The sequence below is a fragment of the Cyanistes caeruleus genome, chromosome 3, assembly GCF_971803275.1.
Source record: "Cyanistes caeruleus chromosome 3, bCyaCae1.hap1.1, whole genome shotgun sequence".
Classification (NCBI taxonomy): Eukaryota; Metazoa; Chordata; class Aves; order Passeriformes; family Paridae; genus Cyanistes; species Cyanistes caeruleus.
The window spans coordinates 95335070-95354024 of NC_141703.1; the positions used below are offsets into that span (position 1 = coordinate 95335070).

At 38.7% G+C, this 18955-nt stretch overlaps 2 protein-coding genes across 40 annotated transcripts in view; both read right to left on the minus strand.

Annotated features, from left to right (window-relative positions):
• The window catches only part of IMPG2 (interphotoreceptor matrix proteoglycan 2), a 52885-nt gene extending 46636 nt beyond the window's left edge, over positions 1 to 6249 (minus strand). The window contains exon 1 of the mRNA XM_086883094.1: positions 6052 to 6249. Coding sequence (XP_086739220.1) covers positions 6052 to 6190 — 139 coding nt within the window. The 5' untranslated portion in view covers positions 6191 to 6249. The remainder of the gene's footprint in view (positions 1 to 6051) is intronic.
• A 5669-nt stretch (positions 6250 to 11918) lies between these two features.
• Positions 11919 to 18955, minus strand: part of SENP7 (SUMO specific peptidase 7) — a 44508-nt gene continuing 37471 nt past the window's right edge. For all 39 annotated transcript variants that reach the window (XM_086883132.1, XM_086883134.1, XM_086883128.1 and 36 more), the window contains 4 exons: positions 18780 to 18817; positions 18485 to 18553; positions 16160 to 16310; positions 11919 to 14074 (listed from right to left, as the gene is read on the minus strand). In XM_086883132.1, coding sequence (XP_086739258.1) covers positions 13937 to 14074; positions 16160 to 16310; positions 18485 to 18553; positions 18780 to 18817 — 396 coding nt within the window. In that variant the 3' untranslated portion in view covers positions 11919 to 13936. The remainder of the gene's footprint in view (positions 14075 to 16159; positions 16311 to 18484; positions 18554 to 18779; positions 18818 to 18955) is intronic.

Consider the following 18955-nt stretch of genomic DNA (forward strand, 5'->3'; position numbering starts at 1 on the left):
CCCTTGGGAGCTTATCTATTTCAAACGCAGCATCTATGCTCAATTAATACTCAAAACTAATAGCCAGCATCCTGAAAAGCTTGAGATAGTTGTGTTTCAATCCAAAAAAATTCCTCATAGGCAGACACAAGCTCTTTTCAGTCCTACTAATCTGCAGAAACAAGTGGAAAAAAAGTTTATTTGAAGCTTTCTTTCCTAAAGGCATTGTCACTGTTTTCAAAACCTCAGCTTAGATCTGTGGTGTGATTTAGATGACTTTTCTCTTGCTCTGAAATTCTCCAGTCTGGTGCCTGGGTAAGATGCAGCATCCTTGTGAGCTCAAGCTGTACCACTGGGGATGCATTTGTCTCTGAAACGAGAGACAATTAGCCTATTACACTCAGTCTGTGCTCAGGGATTTCTGAGGTTAACAGAAGGGGCACCACATGACAGCACTAGCACCCTGTAGGGGGTAGGGTGGCTTTCTGGTCATTTGTGTAGAGTGGGCAGTGCTGCAGTTTAATCCCAATTAAATCTCATTAGTGCTTCTTAACAGTTGAATCGTCTGTGGTGGCTAGGAGCACTGAATCAGGCTGAATAATCTATTTTGAGGCAATGTGAGACCAACTCCTTGTCCTCTCTCACAATTTCTGCACAACTGAACAGCTTAATTGCAGAAGGGTTTGATAAAGACTACAGTCACAGTGACCTCCTCCTAAGAGGTCATTGCTGCAAAGCCTTTGTTACCATTTGTTAATTTAATACACACATGCAGAGAAATCACTCATCTGTTGCTGGAATGCTGCTGTGTATGGCCTGCATACAGCAACCCTCAAATGATATATAAAACAAATAAGGGGTTTAAATTGAGAAAAGGTTTGAATATGAATTAGCTAATTCGCATGGAAGATTTTTCATTTGAACACTCACATACTAAACTCTAGAACATAAATTATTCTCTCCAATAATATTTCAGTAAAAACTAATGAGTGTCCTTCATGGGAAAAGTCAAGTTTCTTAAAAGCATATACTGGTACCTAAAAATTCAAATGTAAAGGGAGACAGACCTCTACAAATAAACTTCAGAAATGTATTACTGAGTATGAAGTATATGTAGTGTGCCAGGGATGCAGGGGAGGCAGGGAAAAATGGCTCACTCAGCCAGATTATTTAATATATGCTTTTTAGCCAGGTACTTTTCACAGCTTTTGGCTCTTCACTTTCATCATTATCAGCAAGATCTGAATAACTTGTAACATTATCATTTCAGTATCAAATTGAAACTTTACTCTTAACTGCGTTCATGTGCAGAACATAACATCATTATTTCTAATACTTCAGTAGACAGATTTGAGGGGACCAAAGAAAGGGGAAAATGAGCAGACAGTGCTATGCCCAACCTAGGGATTAGATTCATGCATAGAATTTAATTCCTGAGAAACAGGAATTCTTTCCAAAGTTCAAAAATGTCCATGTGTCTCATCAGCTACAGCCCACTGCAATATAATCTATTTCCTTGTTTGGTCAGTATCTTTAAAAGCTATCCTTAGATGTTCAGCTTTATCTGAAGCTGTGGCTGAAAAGAACAGTTTTGGCAGAGAGACTATCTGATCTACTCATGTGAAAAGAAGATCAGTGCTCACAAAAAAAACCCTAAAAAAATTAAAAAAAAAAAAAAAAACTACTCTCAAGCATACACTGAATAGTTTAAGACAGAGGGTCACAGTAGGAAAAAATTGTCAAGAGAATTTAGGAAAGGTAGCCACCAGAGTAATTACATCTCAGAGGTGGCAAAGAAGCATATTACCCTGAGCCACGGTGACAAAATCCAGCAGCCCAATTAAGAGGCATGAGATAGCATGGCTTTTACTGTTTACCAATCTTGTAATCCTCATATTGTTTCTGTTCTACATGCTAATTCAACTTCTAAGCCTACTACAATCCTCTACCAGCAATTTACACAACAGAGAAGGGACAGATTCACAGGACTGTGCACGTAAGGTGACTGGTCACAAGAGACTTGGTCTGAGTGGGCATGTCTGTTTTTAATACAATAAATTTTATTTATCTATGGCTCAGGCTACCATTTCCCTGTCAGCAGTAAAGAACATCCTACCAGACATTAAAATGTACAGCCCACTCACTGTTTGAAATCCCACTATTAGATTTCCACAACGATTTTTTTTTTTTGGTAGAATCTCCAGCTGCCTGTTGGACACATTTTGTATTTGTCACAACAGTCTAGCATTGCACCATTACATTTGAATGACTCTTCCATCAGCAGCCATAACACTACAGCGCTTAAAAGGACATCAGCTAAAAGCACTCTAAGCCCCAGCCCACAGGCCTACAGTATCAAGTCTGAAAACTTCTATGACTGATTTCCATCCCCATATTACAAAAAAATTAAATGGTCAGCTAACAGCAGCAGCCTCCATACACAACTACAAGAGATAGAGACAGGGCAGTACAAAGACAATCATAATCCAGGATTCGTCTCAAAAGAGTGAAAATAGCATCATCTGCTACTGCAAATCTCTGTTCTGCATGTGATTGACTGTAGGAATAAAGCAGCACTTCAGAAATTTGTCTTCTAGACTGCAGGTGTAGAAAAAGAAGTACAAACCGCCTGGTTCCAAGCTGGTGCTTCTGAATACCACAGTAATGAAATGACCACCAAGAACTACACCATTAATTAGAATTTCCTATGTTGAAGGGTGATACTGCTGTTTTAGAAAGTACTGATTTTTCTCCAGATCCCTGTATTTTGTTGTGTTTCAATTTTTTTAATGGTTTATTACATATTTATCACATTCTATAACTTGCATCTTTTTAAGGTCCAAAAAATCCAGATGTTGTAGTCAGAAAAAAGAAAGCTGTATGCTTACAGCTGAAAGCTGTAAGCCTACAGCAATATGACAGAAGCACTTCCTTAAAGCCTGTGACAGGAATGTTCATCTGTCAGTCTCTGACACTTAGAGAGGCTTTTGCCAGCTAGCAAAAGTAAATAAAGCTATAGGAGCTACAGACAGATAATTATATTGCCACCTGTTTCCTTCTAAGGTAGACACAGACAGAACAAGCAATCTGGATAATCAGCACATGTGAACATTTTCTTATTTTCTAACAAGCTCTTACATCACAGTAGCAATCAACCTTTCCTTCCAAAGCAGTGGCATGGTATTGCTGGCAGTAAAGCAAAACCAAGAAAAGAGTAGACTGTATTAGAACTATCCTTTCCAGAAAAGCCATATATTGATATTGAAGTAATTTCTTACTTCAACATATACAGAATATTAAAAAAAAATATTCTAAAAATACACACTGAGATTAAAAAATCAGCAGATTCTGTGTACATTTATATTTATTCCCTTCTGGGGTCAGTTGTTTTCCTAGTCGCTCATAGTAGCTGGTCTCTGAGTGTTAAACAGTGACCACACTTTTTCCTACGATTGTTTCTTGACAATGGACTGTGGCTATCCAGATGGCTACTAAAAACTTTGCATAGAAATCAGTAACACTGAATTCAGACACAAGGTGCCCACCAAACCTGCTCTATCACTCTACTCTTCAGCTGGACAAAGGAGAGAAAATGTAACAAAAGGCTCAGGTTGGGATAAGGACAGCAAGAGAACACTCACCAGATTCTGTCAAGAGGCTCTGCTTGGGGATATTCTTTGAATTTATTACCAATGAAATGTGAGCAGGACAATGAGAAATAGAACCAAATGATGAAACACCTTCCCCTCACCCCTCCCTTTTTCCCAGGCCTAACTTCACTCCTGGTTTTCTCTAACTCCTCACCCGCAGTGGTGCAGGAGGATGGGGGAGTGGGGCTGTGGTCAGTTCATCACCGCAGTCTCTGCCACTACTTCCCCCTCAGAGGGAGGACTCCTCACACTCTTCCCCTGCTCCAGTGTGAGGCCTCCCCCATGGGAAACAGTTCTTTGCTAACTTCTCCAGTCTAAGTCCTTTCCACAGGCTGCAGCTCTTCACAGGCTGATCCAGCGTGGGTTCCTTCCAGAGGGTGCAAGTCCTTCAGGAACAGACTCCCATGGGGTCACAAGTCCTGCCCGCAAACCTGCTCCAGTGCAGGCTCCTCTCTCCATGGGGGCCACACATCCTGCCCAAAGCCTGCTCCAGTGTGGGCTTCCCATGGGGTCCCAGCTTCCTCTGGGCATCTGCCTGCTTTGGCACGGGGTCCTGCACAGGCTGCAGGTGGGGTTCTGCAGTGCCATTTACCACCATGTTCTGCACTACAGGCTGCAGGGGAATCCCTGCTCTGGCACCTGCAGCACCTCCTCCTCCTCCTTCACTGACTTTGGTGTCTGAAAAGCTGCTTCTGTCTTGTATTTTCACTCTTCTCTTTCAACTGCAATTACTGCTGTGCAACTTCTTACTTCTCAATTATATTCCCCCAGAGGTGCTACCACTGTTGCTGATGGGATTGGCCTTGACCAGCAGAGCTGGTTGTTTTTGGCTCTGTTGATACAGGGGAAGCGTCTGGCAGCTTCTCAGAGAAGTCACCCCTTTTAGCCCCCTGCTACCAAAATTTTGCCACACAAACCCAATACTCAGCACATGGACTCTCTTGACCTCAGGTGCCTACTCAGGACCTCATTAGACACCACCCAGCACTCCGGGAGCTAACAGAATGAAGATGACAAGTTGCTTGAACCAGACCTTATGTGGCTTGCTGTGAATTAAAGTCACCTCTTCTACTTCCAGAGATCTTCTCCAAAAGTTTTAACTTACAAGCATTAATGGTAATTATAGCCTCTCTACTCAAGAAAACCTGGTGGACTGTGAAAGCTGTTAAATCCTAGTAAAGAAACAGATGGACTAGGTGGGTTTTTGGTTCAGCCTAGGATTATTAAGACCTAAAGATACTTTTGCAACCTAATTTTCAGATTTCTTTCTTCTTTATTATCACTCACACCTTTGCTTAGTTGGTATTGCCCTAATGTAGCCCTACCACAGATAACTGAGAGGTAACTGCAGTTAAAGCAGTATTAAAATATGTATGGATTCATTCAGAACAAAAAGAACAGTTGAGTCCTCTTGGCTGGAAATAAGAAACTGGCAAAGCCTGTCACACCATCAGCATCATCATCACTGTCAACAGCCCTTGCAAGCTGGGCACAATTCCTATTTGAATGAGGCTGTAAAACCCCATATAATTTCAATTACTTCTCCAAATGCATTGTTTATGTTTACTTTTATGCAAACACTAAGCAACTCCTGGTTGTCATTGTTTTTCTCTTGTCTAAGTAAATTAACTGTCACCAGTTAGTGTTTCTGTATAGGCAATCAAATCTCATCAAACATAAGTCTCTGAACACCCTTCCTTCTCTTCTGACAGCAGCTCTGTCATTTTGCCAATTTTGTACAGACACATTAAAATGACTACAAATTGTTTGAATGCTACAACACAAAGACACAAAGAGCAGAAAGTGCTGCATGACTGTGATGCCCCATTCCAATGCAGTCAGACAGAAGGGTTTGAAATACACCATGTTCCTGTAATATTTCATCAAGTGAAAGAAGATGCTAGTGGGAATATTGCATCTCTTCAGAGAAAGCTCTGCCACACCAACTTCACATCTTAAAAAAAAGGCTGCTTGTCTATTCATTATACTGCAGCCCAACACACAGAGCTTGTACACTGAAGTGTAGTGTACACTGAAGTGCCATCGTCTCAGACTTGATTTTTCTGACTGACCACTCAATGAATCCTTCTGGCACTTTAAGAACACTAAATTAACCAAACAAACTCTGTTATTTAGCTACTCCATGTATAGCATCTATTTTCCTTAGTATTCAAATTGCTCTGAGAATGGATTATTTTAGTAAACAATGTGGTTTCAGGGAGTAAGAGTTCTTATGCTATAGGAGTGTAGACAGATAGTGTTGGGGTTTTAGCCCAGAACAGCTCTCATAAGCAAGATTATCACAGAAAAGTTTCACTAGAAAAAATGTATTTCTTATGGTCTGGTATTTATTATGTTTAAAAGCTTGAACTATTTTTAATAAGTGAATATTCTTTATCAATTACTCACGAGATGTACTTACCTCTGAGCCTGAAATACTTCAGATGGTTGGCAATAGCCTGCTCAACAGATTCATCAGGGCAGATCTTAACTCCACTGGGAAACAGAATGGACCGCTTCCTTCTCAACTGCAAATGCCTGTGGAACTGCTCAGCATCCATGATACCATTAGGCTTTTTCAACCCAGGAGGCAAAGACGGGTTTGCCAACTGCCAGTCACTGAGCTGAGGGGCTGGTGAAACATCTTTTGCCTGTCCTCCTCCCACAGCTGAATAAGCTTCTGCTGTAAAATTAAAACCACACAAATTTCTCAGATGAGATAACGATGCAATCATTAGTATATTCATGCCACTTCTGCGGTCTCTGAAGGAGATTGCTGTGCTTTTTTCTGTTTATAGAACCTGTTTCTGATGGTGATGTTATAAACAACCTTAAGCTCTTTACAACATCCCATCAAATGGTAACATAGCATAAGGTTCTAACCCTTTGAAGTCTAATGCTTTGTGTTTAACTTCCCACCTGCCATTAGGCTTAAGTCAATGGGACTGTGTCTGTGAACAAACATGTATTCGGAAGCTTTCAGGGTTTTTCCAGAAGTAAAATAAACAATTGAGAAATAATCCTGCTCCATACTTTGTTTCCACAAGAGCAATTTTTATACCTTGCAAAAAGAGAGCTGCTTGAATTGACAGTTAACCTTCCATCACAGAGACAGATCTCTACTCTACTAGAGCGGGGGGAAAAAAAGAGGAATAAAAGGGCTCATCAGCTTGATGTTGGGTTTTTTTTTTTTTGGTTGGTTTTTTATTTGGTTTGTTGTTTTTTTTTTAATCCCTCTTATATTAATTGTTCCACATCATTCCAGAGGAAACTAGAGGAAATAGCTGAGGTAAGAACGTGTATATTGAGATTAAGTCTGACAGTCTAATTTTCTATCCTGTAAAGTCAGCTGATCTGAAATTATTTAACTCAACCTCTTTCAATTTTTCCCTGGAAAACATGCCTGAAAAACAATTACAACCAAACATTTATTAGAGAAAGAATAGTAATAACTCTATGGCATTTGCCATCCAACAGATTATTAATTTATTCTGCAACTTCACAGTCAGTAGACCTTTTTTATGACTGCAAGATGAAAAGCATAGTTATTTTGATAGTATATTAATAATTAGCTCTGTTGCAGAGGTATAGCAGAGGCAGAAAGAACATCAAAAAAGGTCACTAAGGCAAACACCCAGCCTTTACCCAAACTGACACATTCAGTACCCATATGCAGAAGAAAGAATCTTGCTTTTTCAGACTTAATATAAAATTAATAAGGGAAAAAGAAAAATGAAAAAATTACCTGTATTTAACATCTCAGAGTTTAAAAAAATCACCTCCTACAGCTATCTCTACACTCGAAACAAGACAAACGTGCAGCTATGCCACCTGGAAATCAGTCTAAGTATTCCATATTTACACTGCTGTCACAGCACAGATTTGATCAATCATTTCTCTGTATTAGCCCCATTTGTTACAATTAAATCAGACGGGTATTGCTAATTCTACACACTGCCATAGCCAAATTTGTAAACAAGAACAGAAGAAAGATGTCTGCTTTACCTGCAACTACTTGAAGATCTGTGTTAATCATTCCCGGAAGGCAAAGAAAGATTTTCCACACGAAGCCAAACATAGTTATTTGTGTAATAAAAAACAAATATATTTATAAAAGCAAGAAATCCCAATCCCTTTTAGCAAAAGTGTTGTTGTCTTTACCGTAGCCTTGAACCAACCAAGAGCATTGCACTTCTTGAAAATGTCTTGACGTCACGTATCATTATCTTTGGAGAAAGTATTAGGTAAAAAAAGTCAACCAATACATCCTGGATCTGTTCTTTTCAAAGACAGTATTCTGCTTTAGTGAAGAAACAAGAAAAGGTGGTCGAAGTAGACTCCTTGGAGCTAGCAGATGGACTGACACAATTTTTTAATTTTAATCTGGCCAGCTAAGCTCTTTACCAGGGCTTGTCATACCATTAACAGACAGTCCAAACAAGGACAGCACCTTTCACATTTAATTAACCACACTTTTTCATTGGCCTTTCAATTTCGGCTCATTTTAAAAATCCTGCTGGCCACAAGACTTCAGAGGGAGCACACTAATCTCCAGTAGAAAGTCTCATGTGTTTTGTTTTCTGCTCATAAAAATATAAACACATATAAATGTATGACTCACTTAAACACCACTGTATATGTAAACACTGAAGCAACCTCTCTGTGGGACTGTTTCTTCTGGACAGGGCTGCTGTCGAGTCTGTGCTAAAGGAGAATATCTTGTGCTGTTACACCACTATCCCAACTGCATCCCAAAAGCAGGGCTTCCTCCAAAGATAAAGCCAGGGCAAGTCATTATGCTTTCACCTCTGTTCAGCTATTACCTGACACAAGCAGCAGCAAGAAGTTAGTACAGATACCTGAAGAGATGATCAGCTAAGGAAACTGCAGAAAGGACAGAGCACAGGAAAGCAGCAGCACTCTCAGCTCGCTGTGGAAACGTGTATGAAAGCTGCCCTGCAATGGCAGACTGCATTCAGACCACTAGGAAACCTCCATCAGGGCTGTCTTCTGCATGGTGTTACTCAGGGCTTCCTGGTTACTGTGTTCAGATCAATCTGAACAAACTGCTGGGCTAGATGAAGTGACTATTTTTGGTAGTGGTTTTGTGTAAGTATTTCAAAGCTGGATTCCAAGATGTCTGTCTGCAAAGCTTTTACACAGAGCTCCTTAGGCAGTGCAGTGCTCACTTGTCTCCTTTAGCCGCTCTACTGAACTGCCAGCAATTCACATATCGGGAATTATCAGCAGTATTACACTTAACAACACTCACAGGAATCAAATAAAATTACCTTCGTTTTTATGCTCTGTCTTCTGACATCTAACAGACAATTGCTGATATTTTCCAAAACAGCAACAGATTTTCTTTGGTTCTCCCCCTCCACCCCAAAATTATTAAATTACACTTAAAGCTTACCCACTGAGCTGCTTGAACACCCTCAGTTTTCTTAAAAAACTGGTATTTTTGGATCTATCAAACCATCACTGCAGTCCTAGTCTGGCTCTGCCAAGCTAACCATGATGCTGGCAGCACCATGCTGGAGCTTTAGGTGGAACAGCACAGAGACAACATTGCACTGGTGCCCAGGAAACTGTTTCAACGTCCTATTCAGTATGTCTGGGTAGAGACAGCAACTCCTGAGGCTAGTGTGTGTATCTTTACTATGACCCTGTATTCAACACAGAACAGCTTTATTTTTTAATCCTCTCCAGAAATTCATGCTTTTGATGTCATGAATGTTTCTGCTTGCATTACCCTGCAAAAATGCAATTGGATCAAGGTTAGAAACACACACTTTATAAAGGCAAAAGCTATCTTACCTCCAGAACACGTGACAACTAATTCCTTTACAGACAATTTACAGAACACACATACTTAGTAAAAGTATGAAACCCAGTTAAGTTTTCCTGGAGAGTTTTTTAGATTTACAGTATTGTTGATTCTCTCATCAACAAAGTACTCAAAGGCACTCAGAATGTAAAGAGTATAAAAACCATCTCAGTCAAAATTTGTTTTCTATGGTATGGTTATGTCAGCTTCTGTGAGATAAAATCTTTTTAAAGTGTAAATTCAGTTTTATAAATATTAGTTTGCTGTCAATTTTATAAGTGATGCAAGTGATTCAGCACTGAAATGTAGACCTGCAACAGCTGAAAATCTCCTATAATAGGAAAAGGCATATCTAAAAGCACAACCATTTAAGGCTTCTTAAAATAATTAAAACAACTCTTGCAATACAGTTCCAAAATAATTGTGGAAAAATTTTTTCCTTGATTGACAAAAACCTTTACAGTAACACTTTGTATCAGAAAATGCATAGTTCTTTGGTTTCAGCAGACAAGTTGTATCTGTTCAAAAGTATGCATGAAAAGAATTCTTGCTAGTTGAGAAAAAAAGGTAAGTATAATTCTAGTTATCTAGAAATATTCTAGTTCACAACACATCAAGGTCACCCCAGTACCTCCAAAAATAAAGACAGTTTTCTGTCAGTATTTTTAAGAAACATGTATTTTCATATAGCAAATGTGATGAGCTGAACTATAGTTCTCTACAGAGCAATGCTCACTGAGATACTGCTACAGCACACATACCATTCTATGTCCCTGTTTTTAAAACACAATTTATTAAAAAAGCTGAATCCACCTATAACTAAAAAAATATCAAATAAAGGAATACTTTAATGAAAATCATGGCAGATACCCACTGTCTCCAAGCTCATGAGGTTCACTCTCCAGAATCTAAATTGTCTCTCATGACTGGATACAGAACCTGACTTTATGGCATTTGACAGGATTCATCAACAAAATTCCCAATCAGTTTAGCAGAGACAATTAGGCTAGACAAAACCTTTTCACTTGTTCAGTTTCTGTGGTTGTTGTGGCCAGGCATTCACCACTGTCACTTTTTGCCTGTGCTCCTGAAGAGTTCTCTGGTGAACACCTCCCAAGAATAAACAAGTTCTGAGGCTGTTTAACCCTCCAGCTGACCAAATGCAGCTCACCATAGCCTGTTGTACTGCCACCTCTTCCATCATACAGTAAAGCATCTTGAGTAGAAAATTAGGAAGTGAGGACTTATCACACTTATCAATGCTGTCCATGTAATGTAAACTTATTCCCAGCATTCCTCCTTTTCTGAACTGCTGACCATAAATCTCTTACCTTGTTCAACAGTCAAAGACGATCCCAGTGTCTTTGCTTCTTTGAACTTCAATTTCCAACTTTACTTTGATTGGGCAGAACTATTACTGTTAATTCAATACATTTTCAATTCTGAGACTTCAAGTCTCATGCTACATTTCCTGCTCTTCCATCTGGAAAACCGTCATCTTTTTGTTTGGGTTTCTTTTTTTGGGGGATGGGGGGGATGGGTGCCAGAAGCAATATTCTCCTTCTCTGTCTTCTTTGTCCTAACCAAAATGAAAGTGTTACTACTAGAGCTCTCAAGTTATTATTTTCTAAGGTGTAGTACTTCCTGAGCACTGCAAGCTCATCTCAGGGTCAAGTTCCAGGAGGTGAGTACCACAAAAGCCCAGATGAACTGCAATTAATCTATGCCTGCAATTCCACTGCTAAAACACAGCTGTCCCCTCATACTTAAAAAAATGAACAAAACCCCCAAAACCATATTTGCAGATTCCCTTCTCCAGTTCTTAATGAAAACTAAACGTCTATATTTGCATTTTTCCTGGCAGGTTTGCCTCCTACAAGTTACAAATTTCTCTTCTACCTTGCTTCTTGTGTTGTGCAGTACCTTAAACAGATCTGCATGACTCAGATATCTTCATGGAAGACATTTTCTGATCCCACAAAGACAGATTGCACAGGCACATTTGAATACAACTGATTGCCTTGAAACAAAAATTACACAGCTTAGGGTAAAGAGCCTTACAGTTTGCTTTGAAATACCCTGTCACTCCACTGTTTCAGTTAAAGAGGGCTTAATACAGGAAATGGAAATGCAAGAGATGTGCAAGAAGGTCCCTGAGTCGGTCTGGTTAGAAAGTTAACTTTGGGGAGTTCCAGCAAGTAAAAAGGAAGAATGAAGATACCTGGAATGTAGTTTCTTGCACAGACACTCCTAGCATTTACCACATACCTATGTAAATGCAAATGTCTGGAAATGGGGTGGGTTGTGGCTGATGGTCCCATAATCACTGGGTGAGACATTTGGGTTAAGACACACATACTGTGTAAATACCTCAAAAGCAGTCAGATGGTCTATCTTACACTGAACTTGTGGGTTATTTGTAGCAGCTGGGAAAAGAATGGTAACAACCAGTCAGCAACTTCTGGAGACAATTTTAATATCAAATGCATTGACATTCTCATAGCACATATGTAAGAAATCTAAAAAGGCAATCCTTTCGTGTTATAAAATCAATTTAGAAAATTGCATACATTTTGTTTTTAAATATCTATAAACCAGTCAATCTAAAAAAGAACCAATTGCTTAGTGGTAAAACCTAACTTTACCATAAGAAAAACCCCAAACTCTTTTTTATAAGGGAACACTGAAAATATTATTCAATTAAGAAAGGGAACATATTTCTGCATTTTATCTTTTGTTTTACAATAAATACACTTATTATTCTTGTAAGTAATGCTGGTGTTGTGATTTAGGTGCTGAAGGACACAACTCTGGAATGAGAAGAAAGATGTTGGGAGACAGGGGAAGAAGGGGCAGTGACAAACTACAGAATTAAACTAGAAACCAAGACAAGAAACATACAGTCATTGCACAAGGCTGCTCACAGCTATACAGAAGGTAACTGTGCTCAGCAAATTGTTGTATCAAAATTGTCTCTCTCTCCCAGAAAGAATGCTTCCTGGTTTGAGAAACAAAAGGGGGGTGGAGGGGAGTTGGATGACTGTACAGAACCTGAAATAATAACTGGATTCTCCAAATACCAGGTTTCAGAGCAGTCTTGAGGGAAGGGGCCCTGAGAATTTTGCTATGACATAAAAATGCTCACATCTTTGGGTTGCCCTCAATTTTTATTTTAACTCTATTGTACTTCCAGCTTTAGGAGCTCTGTTTTTGTAGACTATTTTATGACACAGGTGGTTTTGGTGGTTATCTGATACAGTCCTTTTGAAGGGTCATGACACTTAGGTATACTTACGGGGGGAAAAGTAGAAAGCATCCTTTTAGAACAGTCACCTTCTATCATGCAGTGAGTACAGAAAAAAGTGCACACATCAAAATGTGATCACTGTTCAAGGAAAAGCTACATAAATACAAATTAAGACAGTGATGAACTTGTGATAGTTTATCAAATCAAGTCTGAGTTCAAACACTCAATATTCAGTCGTCTTTACTCAGTTCTTCTGAGCAAGGTACAAATCCTGTTTCTCTTATATGTAAATCCCATATCTTCATGACCTTATTTTCAGTAATGCACCTCAGACTTTTGAGGCTGTTAAGCCACAGCCTGCTTGCCTTGCTAATGCAGGTGATGTCTTAAGATTTGTAGGAATTATTCCCCAAAATCAGGTGAACAGTGTTAAAAGTCTACTGCCTACACATACTGTACTGGTATGTACTCTGAGAGCAAGTTTGCTTCTAAGATCTGCTAAGGAAAAAAAAAACTTAAAAGCAAGTACACTCCTGACTTTGAAGTATTTTGTCACTCTCAAACAAATGTCTTCCACTTGTGGAAACACACTTTTATGAAAATGCTAGGAAGGGGGAAAATAATTTTTAAAAAAATCATGAAAACTTATCAGCCTCAAATCTTGGCAGAATTTTCTGACACATGCAGATTACTTCTGTTTATAATCGGAAACAAAACAAAAAATACATCTCCAAAGAGAGTCAATATAAAAGCCTTAAAGTAAAACAATACATAGTATTCACTCTGTCTGTATCAAATGGAAATCAAGACACAATATAGGATCCAGATCCTGTCTTCAGGCCTGACTCCTACAGGATCATTTAGGTTTATATAGAATTATAAAGAGCAGGCTCCAAAAGACAAAAGTATTTTTACATCCTTGAAGCTGTACCTGTAAGCAGATTTCATATTCCAAGACTCAACTAGTAATCCATATGCACTGACTTTAACTTACATATTTACATTCTTATCTACACCTTCTCCTTTCCCCCTTCCAGCATTGTAAGACCACACAACACCAGTCAAAAAAAATAAAAATCTTTAAATAAATACATGCTGAACAAAAAGTACTCCTTATGCCTTTCCTTTTTTTCCTTCATTACAAGGCAGGGAGAGACAAAACATCACTAAGCAGAGTTCCAGTTATTTTATACAGCTGTGTCCTTTGCCAGGACTGCCTCATTAGATTTATTAGCTGCTGCTGCCACTTTGCTGTTGAAAGTGCAGTTGCAAGATCAGGTCTCGAATTTCTTCTCTTTTGTTTCTGATCAGCTGACGAGGGAACCAATTCTCCAGATGAAGTGGTTGTTCAAAATTAACTATGGGATTCTGGTAAGAGAAGAAGGAATATTTATGGAATGAATTTACTATCACAAGTTTCAGAAAGAATTTCAAACCCTTCCCCTGCTGCTGAGATCAAGAAGGCACAAACAAGTTTCCATACAAGACTGACAGCCTTCAAAATAAAACTACAGTTCCTTCATCGTGCTCTTACCAAAAGGTACTCATGGTAAACACCGAACAGGTTATCATCATTCTCCTAAAGACACATCAGCATTAACACACATTAAAGGCAGATTTCATGTATTCTGACAAAGTAGCCATATTTTTGATATCTAACAAGGAACAGATGCATTTTAGTCACAAAACACATAATAACAATCACAATATAGCAAAGAATCGAGCATAGAGTGGTTAAGCATGCTGAGATTTTGTTGTCTCAAGCATGTGTCTTTTTCTGTCATGAAAAGAAAATAGAAGACAACAAAAAAGTGAGACTACTGATAACAGTTTTAGCAGGACATGAGAAGGGAAGAATTTGGAACAAAAAAAGATAGCAAAATGAAATAGCTGAGAGGTGCTGGCAGACTTGGTAGTTTAGACCACAACATCACATCTGACTTGCCAAAACAAATTTTTTTTCTTCTTTCCCTCTTCACTCTTTTGCCATGCTTATATTTCACTTTCTCCTTCCTCTGAATGAAGTAATTGATGATAAACTGACACAGTAAAGAACACATTACATTTTGCAGTCTATGAGTCCTGGAATGTTTAGGACAAGTTACAACCACCTTGTCCCAAGCCTTGCTTCTTCAAGAAGTCCCTATTAGTTAGAGAATGGGCAGTTCAGAAGCTTTGGCAAATAATTTCATTTTCCACCTACACAAGAGCCCAACTCATCTATTACAGAATCAAAGAATGGTTGGAGATAGAAGAAACTTCTGGAGTTTTATATCCCCAACCAGACTTTCCTGGCTTCCAGCAGAGCAGCTCTCCTCATTGAGTCACCTGTCATTTGGTCAGGAACTCTCCAGGAAGCTGTCAGGGTAATGTCACCCAAAGGGTCCAATGTCTTTAAATGTGAGGCTACTTTTACCTGTCCAAAGGTGTTCTTGCTCTTCCTGATCAGGTGTTTGACATCAGATGCCCACTGATGTGTCACCCATGGTACTCTGCTCTTTAGTCTCTACCCAGAACCTCTCAGATGGCTCCTCAGCCAGCCCTAGGCATAGATCCATGCATTCCAGCTGACCCATGTGAAGGACAACTCTGCCTCCTTGTGTTCTGTGCCAGTGCTTCCCAAAGAGCCAGTATCCATCCATAGCACTCCTGCTGGACACATGACGTATCCAACGACATCCCCATGACCTGGACAAGATCACAGCAGGCAACTGCACACGGAGTACGTGTGTACCTGTGTACAGGTGCTTTGGAACAGCAACCTGTTCTCTACAGCAGAAAATCCTGTCCACTGCCCAAGGCCTCACACAAGGCTTTGCACACACAGGAATCTCAGAGAATGTAAACCACACACATCAGGCATCAGACAATCAGAACCATTTAAAGGACAGAGCAAAGGGCAGTGTGCTGAGCAGAGGGAGGAAGACCTGGGGACACCCTAAAAGACAGTGCCTGAAGCCCAGAATCTGAAGATATTTAAAGGTACATGCTGAAAAAGATGCTCCCTTAGCTCTACACATTCCCTTTTAACAATTTCCCCTCTCCCTCTGTCCGCTGCCTGCAGACCCCACTCAAAGACCAATGCACAAGCTGACAAAGTTTTAGATACTGCAAGAAGAGATGAAAAGATATTTTTGTAACATCTGTAGGGCAGGAGTGCATACACTAACAGGCTCCAAATATACACAAATAGTCAGGAATACTGCATGCCTCAATATAAAAGCAACATGAAACTACAAAGTCAAAAACATTTGAGGATAGACATATATGAGAAGCCAGTCAGACAGACCCCTGCCATTACTTAAGAATGGGTTTAATCTCCTCTTTCTCAAATGGCTTTGACACGTTTGACACTTCACAGGTTTTTTTGTGTCTGGCCATTTTGCTCAGTAAAACCGATTTTTGTGGTTTAAGATAATTTGGGGGAAAGGGGAAGGTAGTTTGCATTTGTACCTGAAAGAAGCTTTCCACATACTGCAGTAAATAGACACCACAATCACTGCTGTTATCTTGTTTAGGCACTCTGGGAGACAGGTCAATCATTGTTGATTTACTGAATTCCCGATGTGTTTTTCGTTTAGCTTCCCATTCCACTTCAAGGTACCTACAAAAGAAAGTAAACAGTTTAAATACTTGAGAAATAACTCCCAAGCTCAATGCCTTTTGGAACACTACTCAAGGTTGTTCCAAAGCTGGCCAAAAAACTTAGATAGCTTTAGCCAAATTATTTCACCAAATTTGCCAAAGAAATTCATGTACTATTTCCACCATCCAGTATTCTATTGCACTCAGAGGCATTTCTACCACATAATAGGCAATATACAAAACAAATATGCATGATGTCATTTAAAATCAGCTACTTCTGCAGCGTTTCTACAAGCTATTAGGATACTAGGACAATTTTATACCTTAACTAAAGGAATAATTTTCTTGGCTATCACACATTTTTCCTGGGTTCATTCTAAGAGGCCAGCAGTGCTTTTTCAACCTAAGCAAACCACTAAAGCCCCGCTTAAACAGCTGACAAAAAACTTCAGTTACAATTGCACCAGTATAACCCTTGCAATCTAATAGTGCACAAGGTATTTAATTAGAAAAGCTCTTCTGTAGTGATTAGGACTTCTTTGTCAGGGTTCGCTATTGTTCTCACGCTTCAGTAGCAACTCACCCCACATTCAGGGCTGACTGCTGATTTTAGAGATGGGATGGAAAACCTAAAGATCTGGTTTTCAAAGGCAATAGTTACCTATATTTTTCTCCTAGCTTTAGCTAGACTTACAAAGTCTCAGGGCTTCTGAAAATCAAACATAAGCTCTGACTTAAGAGAATAAATACAGGCATTAAGTCAGCCCTTGTGTTTGATTTCAAATTTGATAAAATGATAAACCATTTGATCAAATGATAAAAGCCCCAAGTCCTTACAGTCACGTGAATAAAAATACATACAGAACACTTAAAACAGCTTTTGGGGAAAATGTCAACTGTGAAAAGGCACCAAATGTGAAACAATTCAAAGATTAAGACATTTCAGTGAAGCACATTTCCTAGAAACTGCACGAACCTATGACTGTAGACTTTCTAATTCATTTGTTTGAGCCTGACCACTGCCCAAAACACAACCAAAATCAACTCAGGGAAAAGAAGATGTCATAGAATCCCTGCATAAGTTTCCTTAAACTTCTGCTTCCAGGGTGTAACTGGAAATGGAAGGAATAAGATGTTTACTTCCAAAACTCCCTTTATCTCACAAATCCACAGGTCTTCACTTGTTTTCTGACTTCTTCGTGACATCTCTCTAAACTCCAAGAAACCCCAATCCGCAATTTCAACCTCAGGAGTAGCTCAACGAATACTGCATTAAAATAATACATCCCACAGAGATTTTTTTTTCAAGAAATAAAAAGATAGAAATTGCTATTTCATTCTTCCTCCCAAGACACACAACAGGGAGGCCTCTCTATTTAGGGAAAAGATGGTTTCACAAAAATTTCTACATCTCATCTAAACTTTACATAGCATTTTGATGAATTTACTTTTACAAGAAGGTGGTGCTACTTAGTTTACAGGTTTTTGTACCTTTCCATGAAAGGAATTGCAAAGAGAACAGATAGAACAATTGCATTTAGCTTCAGATATTTAGCAATTTTTTAGAAGTTGTTGACAGGCACTGAAGTCATTAGAAGTGTGTAAAAGTACTGAAAGTTTTTATTACATTCTTCCAATACTCACATACTTTTCACAGAATAGAAAATTGAATATATTTTTAGACTTTTCAAAACAAATACCATTCCATTATAACTCTGCTGACACAGCAAGATTTTAGACAGCTTCAGTCTAGTTTCTGCATTTTTGCACATAGGAATGGATTTAACACTAATTCTGTGTCATCAGAAAAACAATCCCCTAGAAAATGATTGTTCAGGTTTCAAAGTATTCATTTCATTAGTTTTCATTTTAAATGTTTTTCTACCCTTAAAAACACCTTCAGTTACTAGACTTGATGGGATAAATCCTCCCTCCACAAAAACAACACTAGCAAAAATTTCTGTTTTTCTTTTTTCTCCACTCTCTACTTCAGTTTTTGAACCATATGTGAGTTGCAGAATATAGGCTTTTCATGGAAGCCTCTGTATTATAATTACAATTTTCTTAGTCATGACTCTTCATGGATTTTCCTTTAGCATTAGAAATATACAGTTTTCTAGACAAACCTCTTTTGTATATAGTAATTTGACCAGCAGCATCTACTGCTACAAGACAGAAACTGTAATTACTTACTCTCTCAAAACCTGAACTGTTTTCTGCACAGAACATGCTTTCAAGGAGTCTAAGATGAGTATACAAGGCCTGTACACAACAAAAACAAAAACAAGTCATTTCAGTCTTTCATCACCAACACTACTGAAGAAAGTATTTTGTTTGCATACAGCCTACCCAAGAGTATCAATATCTGAATCAATGTAGTACAGGCAAATGAACAAGTACCTACAGCTGTGATTTTATGACAATACCTGAATTACTACAGAATTTCATAATTTCATATTACAATACTAGAAAGAAAACAGAAACATACCTTTTACAAATCTGCTTTTTGGAATTACTTAGGGAGATCTGAGATAAGAGAAAAAATAAATCTTAAAAACCAACATCAATTATCAACTCAAAGATCTTCATAAATTAAAAGGTAGTTATAGAAGCTAATTTCAGAAAGGTAGAAACTGATAAATCAATTTTAAAAACAGGTGAAAT